Genomic DNA, 18,873 nt, shown 5'->3' on the forward strand with positions numbered 1-18,873 from the left:
ACCATGCGGATCTGTACATATGCCAAGATGGATGACACAAAATACAAAACACTGTTGTAAACCTACAGCTATGGCGTCACAAAGCAGAGATGGGTTGAGAGCTTTTTCAAAAAAGACGATTTTGTAGCCTGCTAAAGTTATGGTGCAGCTTGTACACCAACACACACCATGAAGTTGTGCAATTGTGTTCGCATCACAACTCCTCACAAAAATAAGCTTGTTCGAGGCACTTTATTGACCACTCTGCACCAGTTTCCCGGATTAATTGTCCCGATGTAACAGAAGAGATATGAGAGAAGCTGCAGTGGAGGGTTCTGGATCAACTTCAGCCAGCCACCTGGGGTTCTTTAGCAAATCCAATGCTCGGTACACAAGTGTCAGCCCCCGTCGGAATGTGGCCACTGAGCAAGGGAATCGAACCCCAGTCCCATACTCAAAAGCAGAACGTACCCCATTGCCCAACAGAGCACGGGCAAGGAGACGCTTTGAACCAGCTCAGTTAATCCTAGAGTGATCATTTTCGTATTGCATGCAAGTGTGCATTTTGTTTTTTTCAGTGTTTCAGATGTTATCTTCTGTGATGCCAGTCTGTGGTTTCAGAACCCCGAAGAAAACCTTCAAAGTAATGACACAACTTCTCGTTTGCAAACATTTACTTTCGTTGCATTTGTGCCGCCACTTACATGCACGACATCCACGCAAAAACCAGGTTTCCTCTCTAAGCAGTAACGTTGGTTCTTCCTAGGCCAGGCACGAACATGAATTCCGTCGTCTAACACGCGGCACACCTATCTAAGTACAGAGGACACTTTTCTTTTTAAGCACAGGGGAGAAACAATGAACAAACTTTTTCAGAGTGAAGACCCCTCTTTCCAAAACAAAGAAATGAAAGAAGACTGCACCATCTGGGCACGAGCTAAGCTTTCCACAGCCCATCTGGCCAGATGTAGTATCACATTTCCTTTTTTTCTAACAATAAGAGTAAGAAAATAACTCCTATATCTAGACTTCAAGGAAAAGCAAAAGCTAATAAGCAGCGCGCGAGTTGTGTGTACTCCACAATGTATACATATATATATATATTATAAATATTTATAACTTATGTACAAGAAACAACCATCCACAGATGGATGGGGTAGTGGTTTTTTTTTTCTTTCTTTACAGTCTTAGCTGAACACTTGAAACGGGAAATGTTGGAAGGAAGGAAACATGGAGAAGACGGGAAGGAAAATGGAATGTGCCTCGCAACTGCGCCTTCTTTCGCATTCACTGGAGGGTGCCTGCAGGAGGTGTTGGGGATGGCTCAGAATTGAATCCAGGCCTCTTGATTCGAAGACTGCTGTGATGGTGTGCTGCTACTGTCTGGTGGTCTGAAAAATGAGTGAAGCGTCGTTAACACGTCGCTGGCAGAACTGCAGCGTAAGTATGCACTATGTGGTGACACAGTCAAACCTCAACAAATGCGTATAGCGAATTATCGGATGTAAAGTAGCTAATATAGGATGTTTCTAGCTCGTATAAGTGCATAACAAATGTATGCTTATAATATTGGATGTAACAAAAGTGTCTTCATGTTGGATGCAATTTTGTTGCAATAGGGTTTGTCTGCAATAATGAATGTCTATAAGTTCAGGCCTAATTACATCGTGAAACAATATGCCACCACTGCAAGCATTGCTGAAAAATATGCACATCAGTTTTATTCGACAGCAAGTGAGAAAATAATGTGGATTGGTATAATTAATGTGGACTGGTATAATCTGGGCCGAGTTCAGTTATAGCTGATTTAGGTAGCTTGACAAGAGGAGTGAAAAAAAGAAGAGAAAAAAAAAAGGATACGGGGGGGGGGGGCAGCATATGTCCAGTCAGTTACCCCCTCCTTTGTCTTTATCTTGTCATGCCATTTAAATCGGCCATTTAGAAACAGCTTACTTACACAACGGGAGCACTGGCAAAGTCACCCCAGGGGTCAACGGAAGTGGCTGCTGCCGGTGCTACCGATGTCGTGTTGCCAGCTGGACCATCACCAGGCAAAAGCGAAGGGGGAGCTTCCTTTGGAGGGCTCAGGTCCAACAGGTTCGCCACTGCTCCAGCTCTGACCGTTGCAGGCATGGAGGAGGGCGAGGACGAGTTTCCGTTGCCCTCGGGCGTCTGAGCCGTGGCCGGACTCGACGGAGGTGGTCGGAAACCACTGCTGAGCTGCGAGGTCGGCGGAGGCAGCTTGACGCCTCCCGGTGGCGGCGGGAGCAAGCCACTGCCGGAGGCAGCAGCCCTGGGTTTGCTCTTGCCCGAGCCAGACTTCTGCTAGGCATTGCAAGAAGGACGACGTGATTAGCTTAAGAGTATTTGGCTCTTACTGTAAGAAATCGCGTATTACGGAAATTTGGATATATAATCATCCTAAGACCTGCTCGAAAAGAGCTGAAGCACATATTCGCCAATTCAAGTTGAATCTTATTAACTATGGGCATGTTACGAAGGTCAAAAACTTTTTTTTTTTCCCGTATTGTGGTTTAAGCCTTTACTGCACCTTGTTGCATTTACGCAACATTCCGATGAACGGCGTTAAACACAGAAGCAAAGTCCGTTTAAAGCTGCCTGTACACGTTGTTGCATTTCCGCAGCATTCGTCTACAAAACATGCCCCTTTGTGCTATCATTTGTGCTCATCCTTCACATCTTCTACCAAAACAAACATGGCGGAGGCGGCGCGCGCCTGTGAGCAGTGATACGGATAAGTTTTGCCACTTGTAAATGTATTTCTCCATAAGACAAAGCCTCAAAAAAATCATACGCTAAGCTCCACATCCTCCCGACTCTGTAGATTAAAAAAAAAACATTATCTCGGAATACATTGTTACTGGTGACGGAACACTGCTATGTTGTGCAAATGCAACAACATGTACATGGTTTATTTTCTTCGGAAACGTGAAATGGCTCCCAAACGCTATTATGGCCAGCAATTCCTCCTGATAGTGAACGCAGCGACCTTTCCAGGAGTGACGACAACCATGAGTGTAAATCCGTTTCGATGCAATAGGTGTGCAAAATGTTTTCTGGACGATTTTTTTTTTTTTCTAAAGGATGCGGTGCATCCACACGCTGCTGTGTTGCGTAGTCACGGGCACAGCCGTGCGTCTGTGCTTCTGTGTTCTAAACTTTGACTATAACGCAAAACTCTGCATTGCTTCCTGGCTGCACGGGTATCTGCACCACGTACTGCACGAAATGTGGGAACCACCTGTGGTGCACAAGCAAGTACAATTGCTTCTTTTTGTTCCACACTAAATTACAGGTGCACCAATGATTGTCACGTGCAAATAAACATCCGAGCATGAATCGCACTAAGTGTATCTTTCACCTTCAACTCCTTCTTTATTTGCACGTTGTTGCAAATACGCAACATACCCTTTTTCTGCAAATTCAAACCACAGAAATTCGCTAAAGTTAGTTTCCATGGGAGTACGGCTACTGTTATCCTTCCCTACAACTCCATGAAAAATATTTTGAGGAAACAAAATATTGTGCAGTAAAGAGTTAATGCTGAAGGCAACATCTCATGCAATGTGGGTAAACATCTTTTCATGTGTCGTGTAAAAACTGCATTCCTTTGCTTAAACAAAGAAGAAGATGTAGCATTGTGTTCAAGGTTGGCATACCCATGCTAAGTCCTGGATTTGCATGCCATGCTATTCAAAACACATTTCATGGGTGCTGTTCATCGTCCATTCCAACACAACAGTCTAGATAAAATCGGTGTCAATTTTCATGAACCCGGACGGTAAGAATATGCTTAAACCACTTCCATGTACCGTATAGACTCAAGTAAGGGGCACCCGCCCAAATTGGCAGCCCAAAATTAGGGGAAAAAATTTCAACGGAGAAGCGATCACGTTCGGTACCCCGATGCCGTGTGCGTGCATTGGCAAACTTTAGCTTGCTGCATACTTCGGCATGCCACTACTCGATGACGAGAGCAGCGCGTTGACCTCTAATGGTACATCCAGGAATGTGCGGGTGTGCATAAGTCAAGGCTACACCGGAACCATTTTGCCGAAAAAATTCAGTCCCATGTAAGGGTCACACCTCACCAAAATTGTGAAAAAGTGTCGCCCTTACACGAGTCTATGCAGTAGGTCTGCATGCAGTCGACTTTGTATCCGGTATGAATATTTTATGTAATCACTTCGATGTCAAAGCTAATTTTGAAAGGCACAAAGGCAACGTGCATTTACCGTAATGTGCGAGGGGCTGCATGCCTATTAAATGCGAAGATTGATAGCAGGACCACAACAGAAGACGTTCCATGTGCATAGCCTGTGATCAGGTGATTGGCAAACAGCTTTTCTGTAGGCATTTATTTGGGCCACGTTTCTTTTGTCAACTACGAGCAGTGCCTCGCCTAATAATGGCACCTGCAATCAATATGCATAAATGACTGTGGCCAGGAACACATTACAACGCCTAAAAATAATTGACACATGAATGTAACACAAGAAACAAGTTTTATGCCCCTAGATTTACAAAGGGCTGTTTTATTATAATGGGGTTGTTTGCAACACTTTTCAGGAATTCTTTCTTCAGTTCTTATCCAAAAAATGGATTCATTATTTTTCTGTAATAATGTTGTTTACACTACCGTTATGTTTTTCCTATTCCAATGTAAGTTTTACAATTTCTTCTTGTTGCGTCTGCAGAGCCGCTGGTAGCTGCCGACGATTTATAATGTGGAAGGAACAAGCACCATGGCATGGCTCAGGTGCTGCAACAATAACACAGCATTTACCCCATGCTCAAGGACATGTGCAACTTGTGTGGGCACTTTGACATTGCCTTCCGAGATGACACATCACTTCCTTTTTCCTGTATTTGCACCATTTCCACTATGTGTTCCTATGTACATGTGGGAGATTACTGCGGCAGCCGACATTGCACATACAGTCGAGATTAAGCATAAAGTGCCTGGAGGTGCGCCCGGCGCCATTGAGCGGGCATTTTGCCTGTTCTGCCATCCCTAGATGTCCCACTTTCCACCCGCCACAGCTGTTGGGAGTGGCTTTTCCCAAGGACTGGTTTGCGGCGATGATACTTGGTGTACTGCTGGCTGCGGTGCTAGATGCGCAATCAGCAGAGCAAGCGCAGGGAAGACCTCCCTGGAACACTACTCAGTATGCACACGTTTTCGCCTCCTGTCCGCCGGCGTCTTTTCTTGTGCACCGTTGGAACTTGAGCTTGTTTGCAGTGCTTTGCACCTACTGCGTAGCTTGTGTTGCTCCTTTTCCAAACGCTAAGCCGAAGAGTGGAACCTAGTGCTCGAGAGTAGTCATATTAACTACACTGAGCCACACTTATCGGAGGCGCAAGCAGACGGAGGTTGCCCTGGCTTTCACGAGTTAGCCTAGTGGTTATCGCGAGAGCAAGCAGCACAGCTGCGGGGACACTTTTCCTTAACGGCATGTCATGGGAAGCCATTCTCTTGCAACGATATGCTAGTGGCACCTTTTTCTGTATCTTTTGCCTTCGTTGCGGGAGCCCCTTTGATTAGCGCACCGGAACAGGCATTCGAGCAGTGCTGGGTGCCGTCGGAGACAAACTGTTTCCATTAACTTAGGGCAATACTGTGATTTCTTGCTTGTGCAGCGCTCGGTGCCCACCCTGCAGTGCGCAAACCTGCAGTGGACGGTACTCCTGTGAGATGCCAGACCACCACGAGTGAGGCGTGAAAACTGATCTCCGTGGCAAAAACGTCACAAATTCACTGAACACCAGAACCCATATTATGGTGGCACTATCTCGTAGCTAAAGAAGACATCACCTACTCATGATGGCAGCCATAGGCAGCCTCTTTAAATAATGGAGGTACACACAACTTACGCCAATGTTCATGTTGATCTTGATTGTTTGGCCTTCCTTGAAACTGAGGTCCAAATGTGGCTGACTGGGATCAGTAGCACCTTTCTCCAACTCCTCACTCTTCTCAAGCCACCTAAATGACACAATAGTATTACTTAAATACAAGCATGCTGCAGTGGACACCCAATAGGAACACTCTTAGCTATGGGATTGGGAAACAATGTACCACCTATGTGTGACAAGCAGTAAAGAAATTTCCAAACAACAGGTAAAGGATTACGCACTTGAAATGGTCTTGTAGAGCAACATTCAAGTCGAACGAGTCACCCCGGTCTGCAAATCCGATTCCAATGAACGCTGCACGACCTATGATGAAAGAGATTATAGCATGAGAGTGCGCAACAGCACAGCAAACACGATGCATAACAAGGACCTCGCAGTAAATGTGATATGCTCATTTCTTAAAGCAAGCACGACAGAAGTCTACAAGTGGAAGGCCGAGTCAAGCAAGAGCAATACATGTCGCACACTCAGGTATGCCACAGTAAGGTACAACAAACTGTAATGAAGTCCTTAAGGAGGTACTGACAAAATTTTTGAAATTCTCCTTTCTTATTTTATCATATAACTGTCGTCACCATCACTATCATGTCATGCTAGAATTCCTGGAATGCACAGAAAATTATTAATTACCCTCTTTTAAAGTGACCATTTCAAAATGCACGTCAAATAGAGTACGGCTCCTTGGCATAAGGCTTGCTTACAAGACATCTCTGGATATCATGAAAATCAGGGTCACGGTCATGAACTGCTGACGTGTGCAATGGTGAGCCTGGTCTAGTTGTCGAAAACCACACAATGACCACATCTCGCCGAAAGCTGGATGCACAGCGTATAAATAACTTTTTCCTCTTTCACTCTGCACTTCTTTGCATTCCATGCAAGATACTAAGCTTGCTTCCCTGCTGTCACTTCTGTTAGAATGTGCAGTCCCTATTAGCCTTTTCACCTTCTTTCCCCCCTATTATCCTGTCATCTGCACCTTTTGACAAGGCGACTACAATGAGGCTTCGACTAATGCACCAGATCACACATCAGTGATACCATGCGACTCCTCGACCCCCAAATTTTCATGACATAGACTTTGCCCTTGTGAACAAACCCTACTCCAAGAAATTTGGTGCGCTTCTTAAGTTTGTCAGATTAATTCATCATTTGTTGCACATTCAAGGAATTTAAGTGTCAAACCTTGATTATGGAGTCATTAGCTATCAAAGAGTAAAAATTTGTGTCAGTCCTATTTTAAGTACAATACCAAGATGATAGCTACTGAAGGCGGCTAGATATGAATATACACTCTAAGTGTGTAATTAATGATGGTAAGTGGCATGATAATGCTAAGCATCAAAAGGTGACAGTAGTAATATAGTGGTCAACACTCTTTGCTCATAGACCAATACTGAATGCAAAGCTTTAGCCCTTAACATCATTTTCACCACTGTTACACTTGCAAAGTACCATGCGAGTGTTGATTTGATATCTGTGTATGAATTTGAACACGAAAACTAACACTGAAATAATGCACAAGAGGAAGGTTTAAGATACAGGACGTCAATCACAAAGCGAAGCATGCGTCTATCATGCAACAACTCTGCCCATGCGAAAAACAGTACGGTCATTCTGCCGGTTCACATTTTTCCACAACTGTAAAAATTAACATGCATTTTTTTAAATGTACCATATAAGAATCCTATAAATTTTAGGTGCAATATAAACAGCAGTGTTTCTTCCAACTTTCAATATGCCACAGCACTGTGGGTGACAGCGGCAGCAATTGATGATCAACGAATGCTGCTGTAGAACAGTCTTTCCAATGCATACAAAGAAAGTGACATACCATTGTCATCTTGCAGTCTAATGACAAAGTAGCGGCTTGAATCCATTACAGCCTCAACTGCAATACCCGGGTACTTGTCGATTGGGCATTTGGCAAACAATTCACCTGCAAGACAATTTTTTTTATGCATTATGAAACAAGACCATTACCCAAAACAGCAGCTGAATGTGAACTTCTTCACAATCTTCCGTCCTTGCAATACATAATGCCTTGCAGAAAATTCATCATGATATATACAGTTCAACAAGAATTTGAGACATGCTCACTTTTCCATCAGTCACATCACATTGCTCAAAGAAAGAAAGTGATGTGAAACGGAAGTCTGTCACGGCATAGTGTAGTACAAATCACAACTGTAATTGGGAATGCCAATTGACAATCAATTATGCAGTGGCTTTCAGCATTCCCATGTGGCTTTCTGTCATTGTGCAGGTGTTTATATACGCGTTCTAAGGCATGCTGGGCCAAGAGTATATATATATATATATACGACATGATGCCTGGAAATAGATGTCAGAAGCTGGCAACGTGCCCGTGTGTTCCTGTGTTTTTCTCATGTCTCCATCTTGCTAGCGCTACACTAGATTTTCAAGATGGCACACCAACAAGTTCGCATCACACCCTTAGATTGTGGGCATGGCCCCCAAAAGCAGCCGCACTACATAGAGAGCTCTACATGCTTTCCTGACATAACGAGTTCAGCGCCACACCCTCAGTCAAAAGAGGTGCAACTGGCAAAACTTTTTTCCACTCAACTCGGCTGAAGTGATCACCGTACTTCAATGGCATGCCACAGACATTCCCGAAAGAAAATTTTTGTAGCCCGATTCTCTCGCCATTTAATGGAATGAACAGGAGTGAAGGCGCATTTCTCAAGTTATTCCTCATCATACAAATCACTGAAGAGCATTCAATGCGCATTTGTCTTCCCCAATTCAAGGGCTGCACTGTGCTACACTCAGTGGAATAATAATTATTAATTAATAGGCTTCAAGGTGAAGCCTACTAACGAATAAGGGTGTGAGACTGATTGCTAGTGAAAACCACACCGTGAAGCTTATTTCCTTGGTTAATTACCGCAGTAATTCTGGTGGAATGAGTCATAACTGCAATATTATAAATGAATAGACTACTGGGCAGCTTACTAAGCCATACTATTCAAGGAGGGAAAAGTTCCCATCTCAGCTCTGTTGAAATGACATAAGCAAGTGTCTTGACTTATCTGCAGAATTCTAATATATAAAGCCACTAAACTGTATCTGAAGCCTGCTGTATTTGAATTAACAAGCTAAGCTGATAACACAGCAGTTAGGCTTTGATTAGCAGTGTGCTATCTAGTGTAACATGGCCCAAATGTGAAGGGCATAAACACAACAAGTTTCATGAGATTAGAGTTACACAGGACGCAAAAGTGAAAGCGAATAAAACAATATAAAGAAAGGGACTGCTGGAGAGTTTTTTATAATAAGAAAGCAAGCATGGATTACTTTTTCTGGAACAAATTCCAGTTCTTGGCAGATGTGTGGTTGACTGCTGCATGCATGCACATATATGTGGGCATCTGCCAGGCTTTGAACTACAATAAGGCAACTTCAAGTTTACTGCCCATCTTGCCCGCTTCGAAAAGTATTATCTTGCATTCATTAGACCGTAGTTGACTTATTCAATAACGAGCCTTCTTGACGAACAGTCGGGAATGCTTACCCGAAATCTTGTCCTCGAGTTTCAGAAAGCACTCCTTGCCCTTTGTGACCAGCCTCATACGCCCTTTCCATTCTGGAGCGTCAAGCTTCCAGTCGGCAGCCCTGCACAAAAGGAAGCACGTAATATGCAACACTTGGCTTCAAGCAAAATCCAAGCTCCCGTTTAGTCATTCACTATAATAGAAACTCTGCCTCCTTAGAACATGCGCTGAGCTTGAAAGCATATGGCGTACTTCACGTTAAACAGAGTACACTGCACAGAAGTCGGGTCAACATACTGACCCTACGTTCTTAACTTTACACTCATAGCACTTATTAACAGAGGGTGAAGTGAACGTACACAATAAAATTGAATTGAATCTTTATCATCATGTCTTGTAGATGCAGGATGACAAAAGTAAAAGCTGCATAAAAGCAGCTCTACTAGCTCCCAGTACCTACAAAAGGGACACAAAGCAGTGACGTCTAATAGTAAAGATAAGATATCAAACGTGAGATAGGGTAACTATTGGAACAACAATAATTCAGAATTATTGTAAAGCATAAAGTTTAACAGGTCACAATAGTTATTGCTCAAGCATGAAAAAATATAGAAGGTAAAACATACATGCATGTTGAAAAGACAGATTTGGATTACTGGCATACAATTCGATAAATCACACTTATAATGAATGGCTGCTATAAATTACCACTAAGATTATAAAAACAATGCTATAACATCTTTTGAAGTCATATTTTCTATGTTCACATCAATGCCAATAAGATAATTTAACATCTTTGGAAAAACATTGCATAGAATCTGGTTACAATATATAGCGCGTGATTGAGGCACTGACTAGCAATTATGCTGGCGTACATCATATTCACTTCCAGCAGGCTTTAGGTTGGCCAGTTCAGAAATTGTTGTTCTTTGTTTAAGTTCCTTTTTTATCACCTTACGAATATTATAATTGTAAAGATCCTGCATACCTATTAACTTATATTTTTCTTGTATATAACTAACAGAATGATTAGACTCTTCTTTAGCATCAATATTATGAAATCTATTTTGATATCTTGTAAGTTTATCAATGTTTTTTTGTATTGTGTCACCCCATACTAGAAAACAGTAGTGAGCATGGATAAAAACAATGAATGGTAGATAAATAACTGTTGTTTTCAAAAGAAGTAGATAATGGTTGCAATAAATTATACCAGGTACACATGCCATTTTTGTTACCACCTGCTCTACTTGTGTGTCCCATGACATGTTATTTGAAAATATGACACCTAAAGCCTCTTTGAATTAACTGCTGAATGTCTTCATGTGCGAAAAGTACCCTCGTATCATCAGCATAAACAATAAATTTTGCTGAACAACCTATGTTTACAATATCGTTTATATATAAATTGAAAAGAAAAGGGCCTAATATACTGCCCTGGGGAACATTGTGAAAGCTTGATTTAATGGTCGAAGCAAAATATTTATATATTGAAATACTACGGTTGAGACGACGCTTTATTCCAAGAAGGAAAAATGGCGCCGACGCAAAAACGAACACGAGCCGATGATTGATGATGACTTTGTACAGATGAAGATGAAGTCCGCATAAATGCTTACACTAATTTCCCCCGTGGACGGAAGCGGCCAGCCTGGCCGCACATTAGACAGTGGAACGGATATGAAAGGGCTTCAGGCGAGAAACGTGCACGATCTCTGTTCCGCGGCAGCGTCGGTCGGTTGGGGACTCAACAGGTGTAACGCGATAGTTCACCGGCGAGGTCTGCTCGATGACTTTGTAGGGGCCAAGATATCGAGACTCAAGCTTCTCACATAAACCGGGTGTTCGCGCAGGGGTCCATAGGAGCACATCGTCACCAGGGCGGTAGGAAACGGCGTGACGAGAGGCATCGTACCGATGTTTGCGATCGTCTTGGCTGGCTGCAGTGTTCATACGGGCGCGATGACGACATTGGGCAAGACGAGACACAAACTGGTCGCAAATGAATGGTGAAGCATTGACGGGGCCAGAGAAGAAAGAAACGTCGAGTGATGAGGTTGGGTGGCGGCCGTATACTAAGAAAAACGGAGAGTATCCGGTGGTCCGTTGAACAGACGTGTTGTACGCAAATGTTACAAATGGGAGAATCGCATCCCAGTTACGATGATCAGGTTGAATATACATGGATAGCATGTCACACAGCGTGCGATGAAATCGCTCTGTTAGGCCGTTGGTTTGAGGGTGGTAGCTAGACGTTGTCTTGTGCACGGTGTTGGACGCTTGCAGAACTTGATTAAGAGTGCTTGAAAGGAATGCCTTGCCTCGGTCGCTCAAAAGAACGTGAGGCGCCCCGTGACGTAAGTAGACAGCCTGCAAGAAGAAGGCCGCTACTTCTGAGGCAGCTCCTGAGCGTATTGAGGCTGTTTCAGCGTACCGGGTCAAATGGTCAACAGCAGTGACGATCCATCGGTTGCCGTCTGGAGTAGGTGGGAGTGGCCCGAAAAGGTCAATGCCGACGACAGAGAAGGGTTGTGCTGGACAAGGAAGTGGTTGTAGGGTCCCGACCGGAGCAGTAGTAGGTCGCTTACGGTGTTGGCAAAGCGTGCACGAGGCAACATATTTAGCTATGCTCGTGGAAAGGCCTGGCCAATAGAATCGGCTGCGTATGCGCTCGTGTGTTTTGTTGTAACCCAAGTGGCCTGACGTTGGGTCATCGTGCGAGGCCTGCAGAACTGCAGCGCGAAGAGAGCGCGGTAGAACGGGAGCCCATCGATGGCCTTCTGGGTGAAAAATGTACCGGTAGAGCACGTCGTCTTCAAACTTGAACAGTTTGAGTTGTTTCCGTAGCCTGGCATTGGGAGGAGATGAAACACCGCTAAGGCGATTGATGATACTATGGCAATAGGAATCGGCGCGCTGGTGAGTGGAAAGCACTGAAAGGCGGTTTGGTGAAGTCAAGGAAGAAATCGGTGTAAGAGACGAAGCGTCCTCCGTGCAGCCAATTTGACAAGGTGATGTGATGTGCCCCGATGATGGTGGTAATGGGCATCGTGAAAGAGCATCGGCATCTTGGTGCTTCCGTCCGGACTTATATATGACATTGAAATCATATGCTTGCAATCGGAGTATCCAGCGACCAAGGCGCCCGGACAAGTTTTTGATCTTCGACAACCAACATAGGGCATGGTGGTCGGTCACAACCGTGAAATGTCGACCGTGGAGGTATGGACGAAATTTCTGAATGGACCAGACAACAGCCAAACACTCTTGTTCGGTTATCGAGTACTTCTTTTCCGCGGAAGTGAGAGTGCGGCTTGCATATGCAACAACCTTTTCGCAAAATTCGTGGTCGCGCTGCAGCAGTACGGCACCAATTCCGTGACCGCTGGCGTCAGTATGCACTAATGTGGGCGCCTTGTCATCAAAATGACAAAGAACAGGTGGGGATGTTAGTGCGCGCTTGAGTTCTTGGAACGCGGCTTCACACTGATCGTTCCAATCGAAGGAACTGGAACTAGCAAGGAGCTTGTGGAGGGGCGAGGCAATGCTGGCAAAGTTCCGGATAAAACGTCGAAAGTATGAGGCGAGTCCAATGAAGCTGCGCAGTTCTTTTGCACGAAGTGGACGTGGAAAGTTGAGCACCGCGGAAATTTTATCCGGATCGGGCTGGATGCCGTCTTTGCTAACGAGATGACCCAGGACTTTAATCATTGTGCTAGCGAAACGGCACTTCCTCGTGTTTAGTTGAAGTCCGGCATTAGAAAGGCATGTGAGCACTTCATCTAAGCGTTGCAGATGGTCAGTGAAAGTCGAGGAAAACACGACGATGTCGTCGAGGTAACATAGACAAGTTTTCCACTTGAGGCCGCGAAGAACCGTGTCGATCATTCTTTCAAATGTGGCGGGAGCATTGCATAGACCGAAAGGCATTACATTAAACTCATAAAGACCATCCGGAGTAGAAAAGGCGGTCTTTTCTTTGTCCGCTTCGTGCATTGGGATTTGCCAATATCCAGAGCGAAGATCAAGGCTGGAGAAATATTGCGCGCCTTGCAACGAATCAAGGGCGTCATCGATACGGGGCATCGGATATACATCCTTACGGGTGATCTTGTTTAGCGCACGGTAGTCAACACAAAATCGTACCGATCCATCCTTCTTCTGCACCAAAACGACGGGTGATGACCAAGCACTGGCGGAGGGACGTATGACGTTTCTTTTCAGCATATCGGCGACGTTCTCCTCGATGATTTTGCGTTCGGCCAAAGAGACTCGGTAGGGACGACGGCGTACAATAGTCTGGCCATCGGTGTCGATACGATGGAAGGCAACGGAAGTCTGTCCGAGGGACGAAGTATCCATATCGAAGGAGGCCTGGTGCTTCGTAAGCAATTTTAGCAACGCTTCATGTTGAGCAGCAGTAAGGTCAGGGCTTATCACGGAAGTAAGGGCAGATGAAGCAGATTTGTCCTGTTGAGGAAGAGCTGGCGAGGGGGCAAGAGGAAGCAGGGAGACTGGTTGGGTATCCACATAACAGGTCACTGCGGAGCCTTGAGGTAGGAGGATTGTCTCAGAGGTCGCATTTAAAGCGATGATTAAGGCAGAGCTTTCTTTGAACCGCACCATGCAGGAAGCGAAGACAATCCCACGGGCAAGACAGCGACCGTAAGGAGTGATGAACACGTCGCCATTGGTGATGTCCGTAGAAGAGAGACTTATGACTTGCTCGTGGCCGGGAGAGGCAGCACAGAATCGGCAGCAGTGAGAAAGCGCAGTCGTGGCTCATCGGTACTCCCGCCGCAATGAACTGTCTCGCTCATATGGACTACACGTTGACGGCAAGAGATTAAAGCGGACGCTGACGAGAGAAAGTCCCAACCCAAAATTAGTTCATGAGCGCACGGGAATAAAATCGCGAACTTAATGTGATGACAGATACCATCAATGAAGACGCGTGCTGTACATTGGGCTGATGGTCGAATTATTGCTCCATTAGCCCCAATCAGGGATGATCCAGTATAAGGCGTCTTCACTTTCCGCAGACGAGAGCACAGGTCGGCACGCATAACAGATATAGTAGCTCCCGTGTCAATCAGAGCTAACAAAGGCACACCCTCCACAGACACCAATAACATGTTCGAAGGACGTTCAGGAGGACTTGGAGCACTTCGCGGTGATGCAGTTTTCCCTCCAAAAACTGCACTGGTTAGTTTTCCGGTCGCTGGACATGGAGTTGGGAGACAGGTCGAAGTGGCGAAACAGAACGTCGGAGCGGCGATGGGGAGCGGCGTCTCGAGGCACGTGTGTTGAGTGCGGTGTTGGAGAAGTCGGCCGGAGATGGAGATCGGCGAACGGGAGGATTATCGTCATAAGTGCGGTAAACGCGAGGAGGTGGCTCATCGCGTTCAAAGGCCGCGTAACCACGACGTTCGTCTTGCTGGCGGCGTCGGCAAAACCGGGAGATATGTCCTCGAAAGCCGCAGTAGTAGCAGGTAGGCCTCGACGAACGCCAGGCAGAGTAGTAAGGCGGGTTCGGAGCTCGGGTGACTAAGGGTGCCAGGTGATCGTGAACAGGCGCAGATGGTGTAATTGGAGGCGGCGCGGCTGGCATTGCAGCAATCTGGGCGTAAGAAGCCGGTTGTGGGCAAGGAGAAGCGTTGGTATGCTGGGCGTTATGCAGGGAGGCCAATTCCTCCTTAATAATACCGCGCAGGTCAGTAGAAGCAGGTTGGACGGGAGCGCTGCTGCAAGGGGTTGAGCCATGCGCTTGCAATTCCTCACGAATTATGGCTCGAATGATAGACCGGAGCTCAAGACTGTTTGCCAGGGAGTTGTCGGAAAAGTCCGGTTGCAAGCGGATTGACTGCAGGGCGTCGAGGCGCTGACAGACGGAGACGACGTCCGACACCGTCGAAGGGTTTTGAGCGGCGAGTGCGTTGAAGGCAGTAGATCCGATACCCTTAAGAAGGTGTCGCACGCGATCAGGTTCTGCCATGGCACTGTCGACACGGCGGCAGAGCGCGAGGATGTCCTCAATGTACGAGGTATACGATTCGCCATAATGCTGGACGCGCTCAGACAGCCTCTTTTTCGCAACTTCCGAACGAACCGTGGGCGTGCCGAAAATCCGCCGTAGCTGCTCCCTGAAAGACGACCAATCACGGAAGTCTCTCTCATGATTCAGGAACCATGTCTTGGCTACTTGAGAGACGTAAAATGGCACGTTGGTTAACCGCGATGTCTCGTTCCAGTTGTTGTATTCGCTGACACGATCGTAGTTGTCGAGCCAGTCTTCAACGTCCTCACCAGGAAGGCCAGAGAAGATTTCAGGGTCGCGATACCGGTTGTTGGCAGGGCTGGGATTGGAGGTGGCTGGAACTTGAACCGAGATGGTGGATGCTGCGGTCTGGTCTTGCGACATGGCGGCCTCTTGGCGTAAGCGGCGTCCCGAACGTAGCTCCAGGAGAGATCTTGAAGTGGATTGAGGTCGAAGGGATCTTAAAGCGCCTCCACCACTTGAAATACTACGGTTGAGACGACGCTTTATTCCAAGAAGGAAAAATGGCGCCGACGCAAAAACGAACACGAGCCGATGATTGATGATGACTTTGTACAGATGAAGATGAAGTCCGCATAAATGCTTACAATATACATATTGTTTCCTTTCGCTTAAACAGTGAGCTAAAGATATCTAAGGTGACACCACCTACACCGTATAAATCTAGCTTTTGTAAACGGAAATTTAGGGGATGTTACAGAACGCATTGGATATAGAGAATCGTTTCTTTTTTATTTGTTGCTTAGTAACTAGAAATATAGGTAGGTTATCAATAATATCACATGAGTGGTTCGTGCTCTAACATCCTCAGAGTTAACATTCGTGAGAAAGACATCAATTAGTGTAGATGAATTGGCAGTAACTCTTGTTAGCATATTAATTGTGTTGAGTAGTCCCCAAAGCTATCAAACAAACATATCATCTCATGTTTAGAAGTTTTGTTAGCATGTCAATATTAGTATCGCCCACACAAACAATTACATATCTATACACCAAATGGTTAAAAAAATTTTCTAGACAAGTCAGAAATTTTGAAATATTTCCGGGGGGGGGGGGGGGGAATATACAGCTGAGATGACATAATTGTTTAGGACAGCTGTCAGCATCTCGCAATCAGGTTCTGAACAGAAAACATTCTGTTAGGAGTTCACAGCAAAAAGTTTCTTTTACAAGGAAGCAAACACCACTATCAGAACTGTAGGAACGATTTACACAGCAAACATTATAACCAGGCAGAGAAAATGGATTGTGATAATTCATGTACCAAGTTTCGGTTAACATTATTATGTCAAACTGAAAATCAAGCAGTGAAAATAAGGAATCTAGAGGCAAATATTTGTTTATGGCAGATTGGCAATTTAAGTGCAAAAATTTTATGCCAGGCAAATATCTGTACGCAGTATGTTTATGCAATTCTGTTGGTAAAATGAACATGGTTCAGGAAAGAAAGATGGGTATAAATGCGACAGGCACCTCAAGATGTGCTTGGGAAATCTTCCTTACTCTAGACGAGAGTGACAGGAGAACCAACCTCGCGTCTCATCAGAACTTCAATGTTTGCACACCATAGAAAATAGATGTTTTTCTCATGTGCCCATTGCTTTGCCTCCCAGAACAGGGCCCGAGTTTGCTTAGTCAAGCTCGCCCAAATCATCACATCGGATTTGGCATCCCTTAGCTTCTTATGGCCATGTAGCCAGATAGCCCGAACCGATTGTCGCGAGAAGTGTACAATGATGCCTGGTATCCTGTCTGGCCTAGAAGGTAGACACTGTATTGCCATAACATCACTCCCTGTTAGATAGAGCTAGCATCTGAATTGAGGCAGCAACTGTATTGACCTTTTCCAACAAGTTCTCATGATCACTCTCATGGATTCTGTAAAGCTCTAGGTTGAGCTTCCTATTATGCCGTTCAAGTTCATTAGGATTTCTTTTATATCTTGAATTTCTTTAGTGCTGGAACTTGTTTCTGTTGAATCAGCTTTCCACTTCACATCTGACAATTTGGTATCCTGCTCTTTAATGGCAGCAAGTACACCGTCGCATTTGTCAGACATTTGCACGCTGGCCTCGAGAGCAGCAACAGTGTCTTTCAAATTTTTCAGTCTCCGTTAATTCTGTAATGGCTAAAACACTGGAGTCTGAAATAATCGTCTAATAATAACTAATCGTCTAAAACATTGATGCAATTGTCTAATGCGTCTTAAAGTCCCACTTTATAATTAAAATCATGCTCCGGAAATTTATTTTTTTTTCCCCACACTTTCCGCGGCACTTGCGAAGGCTGCAGGAATTAGCACAATTGCGATTACGAGATTCACCGGTACGTACGGCATGTTAAACCGTTTCTGCAATCCACTGTTCTCGCTAAGCAATTTACCCGGCGTGAACTATTCACAGTGCGATCTGAACGCGCAGGTATATGCACAGCAGAGCGCCACTGTTTTTAGTAAACAAACAAACACATGCATCCGGTGGGCGGATCGGAAATGTCAGTATGCCGCTTTCCACCGTGCGGCTTTGTTCGGGAGCCGCCTGAATCGCGAAACACAAGGCCACAGAGCTGTACGGACAGGGAAGGGCCACAACACGGAAACAAGTCAGCCAAGAGTTTCTTTCCTGAAAAATAATTTGCGAGCGGCTACCACTACACGCCAATGCCGCATGCCCGACGCAACGCCAGCAGTGCGTCTTTCAGTCCGTTTCTCTCGCGGGACTTGAGTGAACAGTGAGAAGATAGTACGCTAATTCATTTTTTCTGAATCGCACAATACGAGGACAAGGAGTGAAAGCGAACAGCCGTTTCTGTTCAACGAGTAGTTTGCTTGCTGAGCATACATCTGTCCACGAAGCAGAAAAAAAAAACACCCACAGGAGCTATCCGCAACGAGCGTATCGAGAGCGCGCCCTTAGTTCTCGCGCCGCGTCCGCTACCAAAGAACGTGCATAACAAATTAATCTGTGAAACTGACCTGTAACCTCTGTTTGTCGTCCGCGGTGGTATTTTGTAGACGAAAACTTCGTTTTTAACGAGCAAAACGCTCTCGTAGTCTTCCATACTGTTGGTGATTGCAGCGGCGGAAGTGGCCCCTGGCGGCGCGACATGTGTACCATGCGAAACGAGAAAATCGGCAAACGGGGAACCCCAATGAATCACATGTGTGGTCGTTCAGTAACGGCGCTTTTGCGCGTTTTTTTCAATCTTGTTGTTCTGTGCTGCTTCGCCTGTGTCAAAACACGAAAAGTTACGTTTGTGTAAAGCAGACGGGGCACGTAAGTGAACATTCCGACATATAGTTGTCTGGTCGGCAATAAATTGAATTTGAAAAGAGTTGGTTTGACGCCAACCAAAACATTATAAATAAATGATGTACCGGGC

The 18,873-nt window shown here is 45.3% G+C and overlaps 1 protein-coding gene across 2 annotated transcripts; it reads right to left on the reverse strand.

Moving 5' to 3' along the window:
• Positions 1–635: 635 nt before the first annotated feature.
• On the reverse strand, positions 636–18,625 carry LOC135910688 (NECAP-like protein CG9132). 2 transcript variants are annotated; one of them, XM_065442731.1, is made up of 7 exons: positions 18,467–18,625; positions 9,455–9,555; positions 7,751–7,855; positions 6,138–6,219; positions 5,875–5,986; positions 1,937–2,301; positions 636–1,370 (listed from the first exon to the last, which is right to left on the reverse strand). In XM_065442731.1, exons 1-7 carry the CDS (start codon positions 18,550–18,552, stop codon positions 1,304–1,306), a joined length of 918 nt encoding a protein of 305 aa, XP_065298803.1. In that variant the 5' UTR covers positions 18,553–18,625; the 3' UTR covers positions 636–1,303. The 2 variants fall into 2 exon arrangements, with proteins under 2 accessions (XP_065298803.1, XP_065298802.1); XM_065442730.1 differs by having other exon boundaries at positions 1,937–2,304.
• Between the last annotated feature and the right edge of the window lie 248 nt (positions 18,626–18,873).

This window comes from Dermacentor albipictus, chromosome 2 (genome assembly GCF_038994185.2).
Source record: "Dermacentor albipictus isolate Rhodes 1998 colony chromosome 2, USDA_Dalb.pri_finalv2, whole genome shotgun sequence".
In the NCBI taxonomy this organism is placed as follows: domain Eukaryota; kingdom Metazoa; phylum Arthropoda; class Arachnida; order Ixodida; family Ixodidae; genus Dermacentor; species Dermacentor albipictus.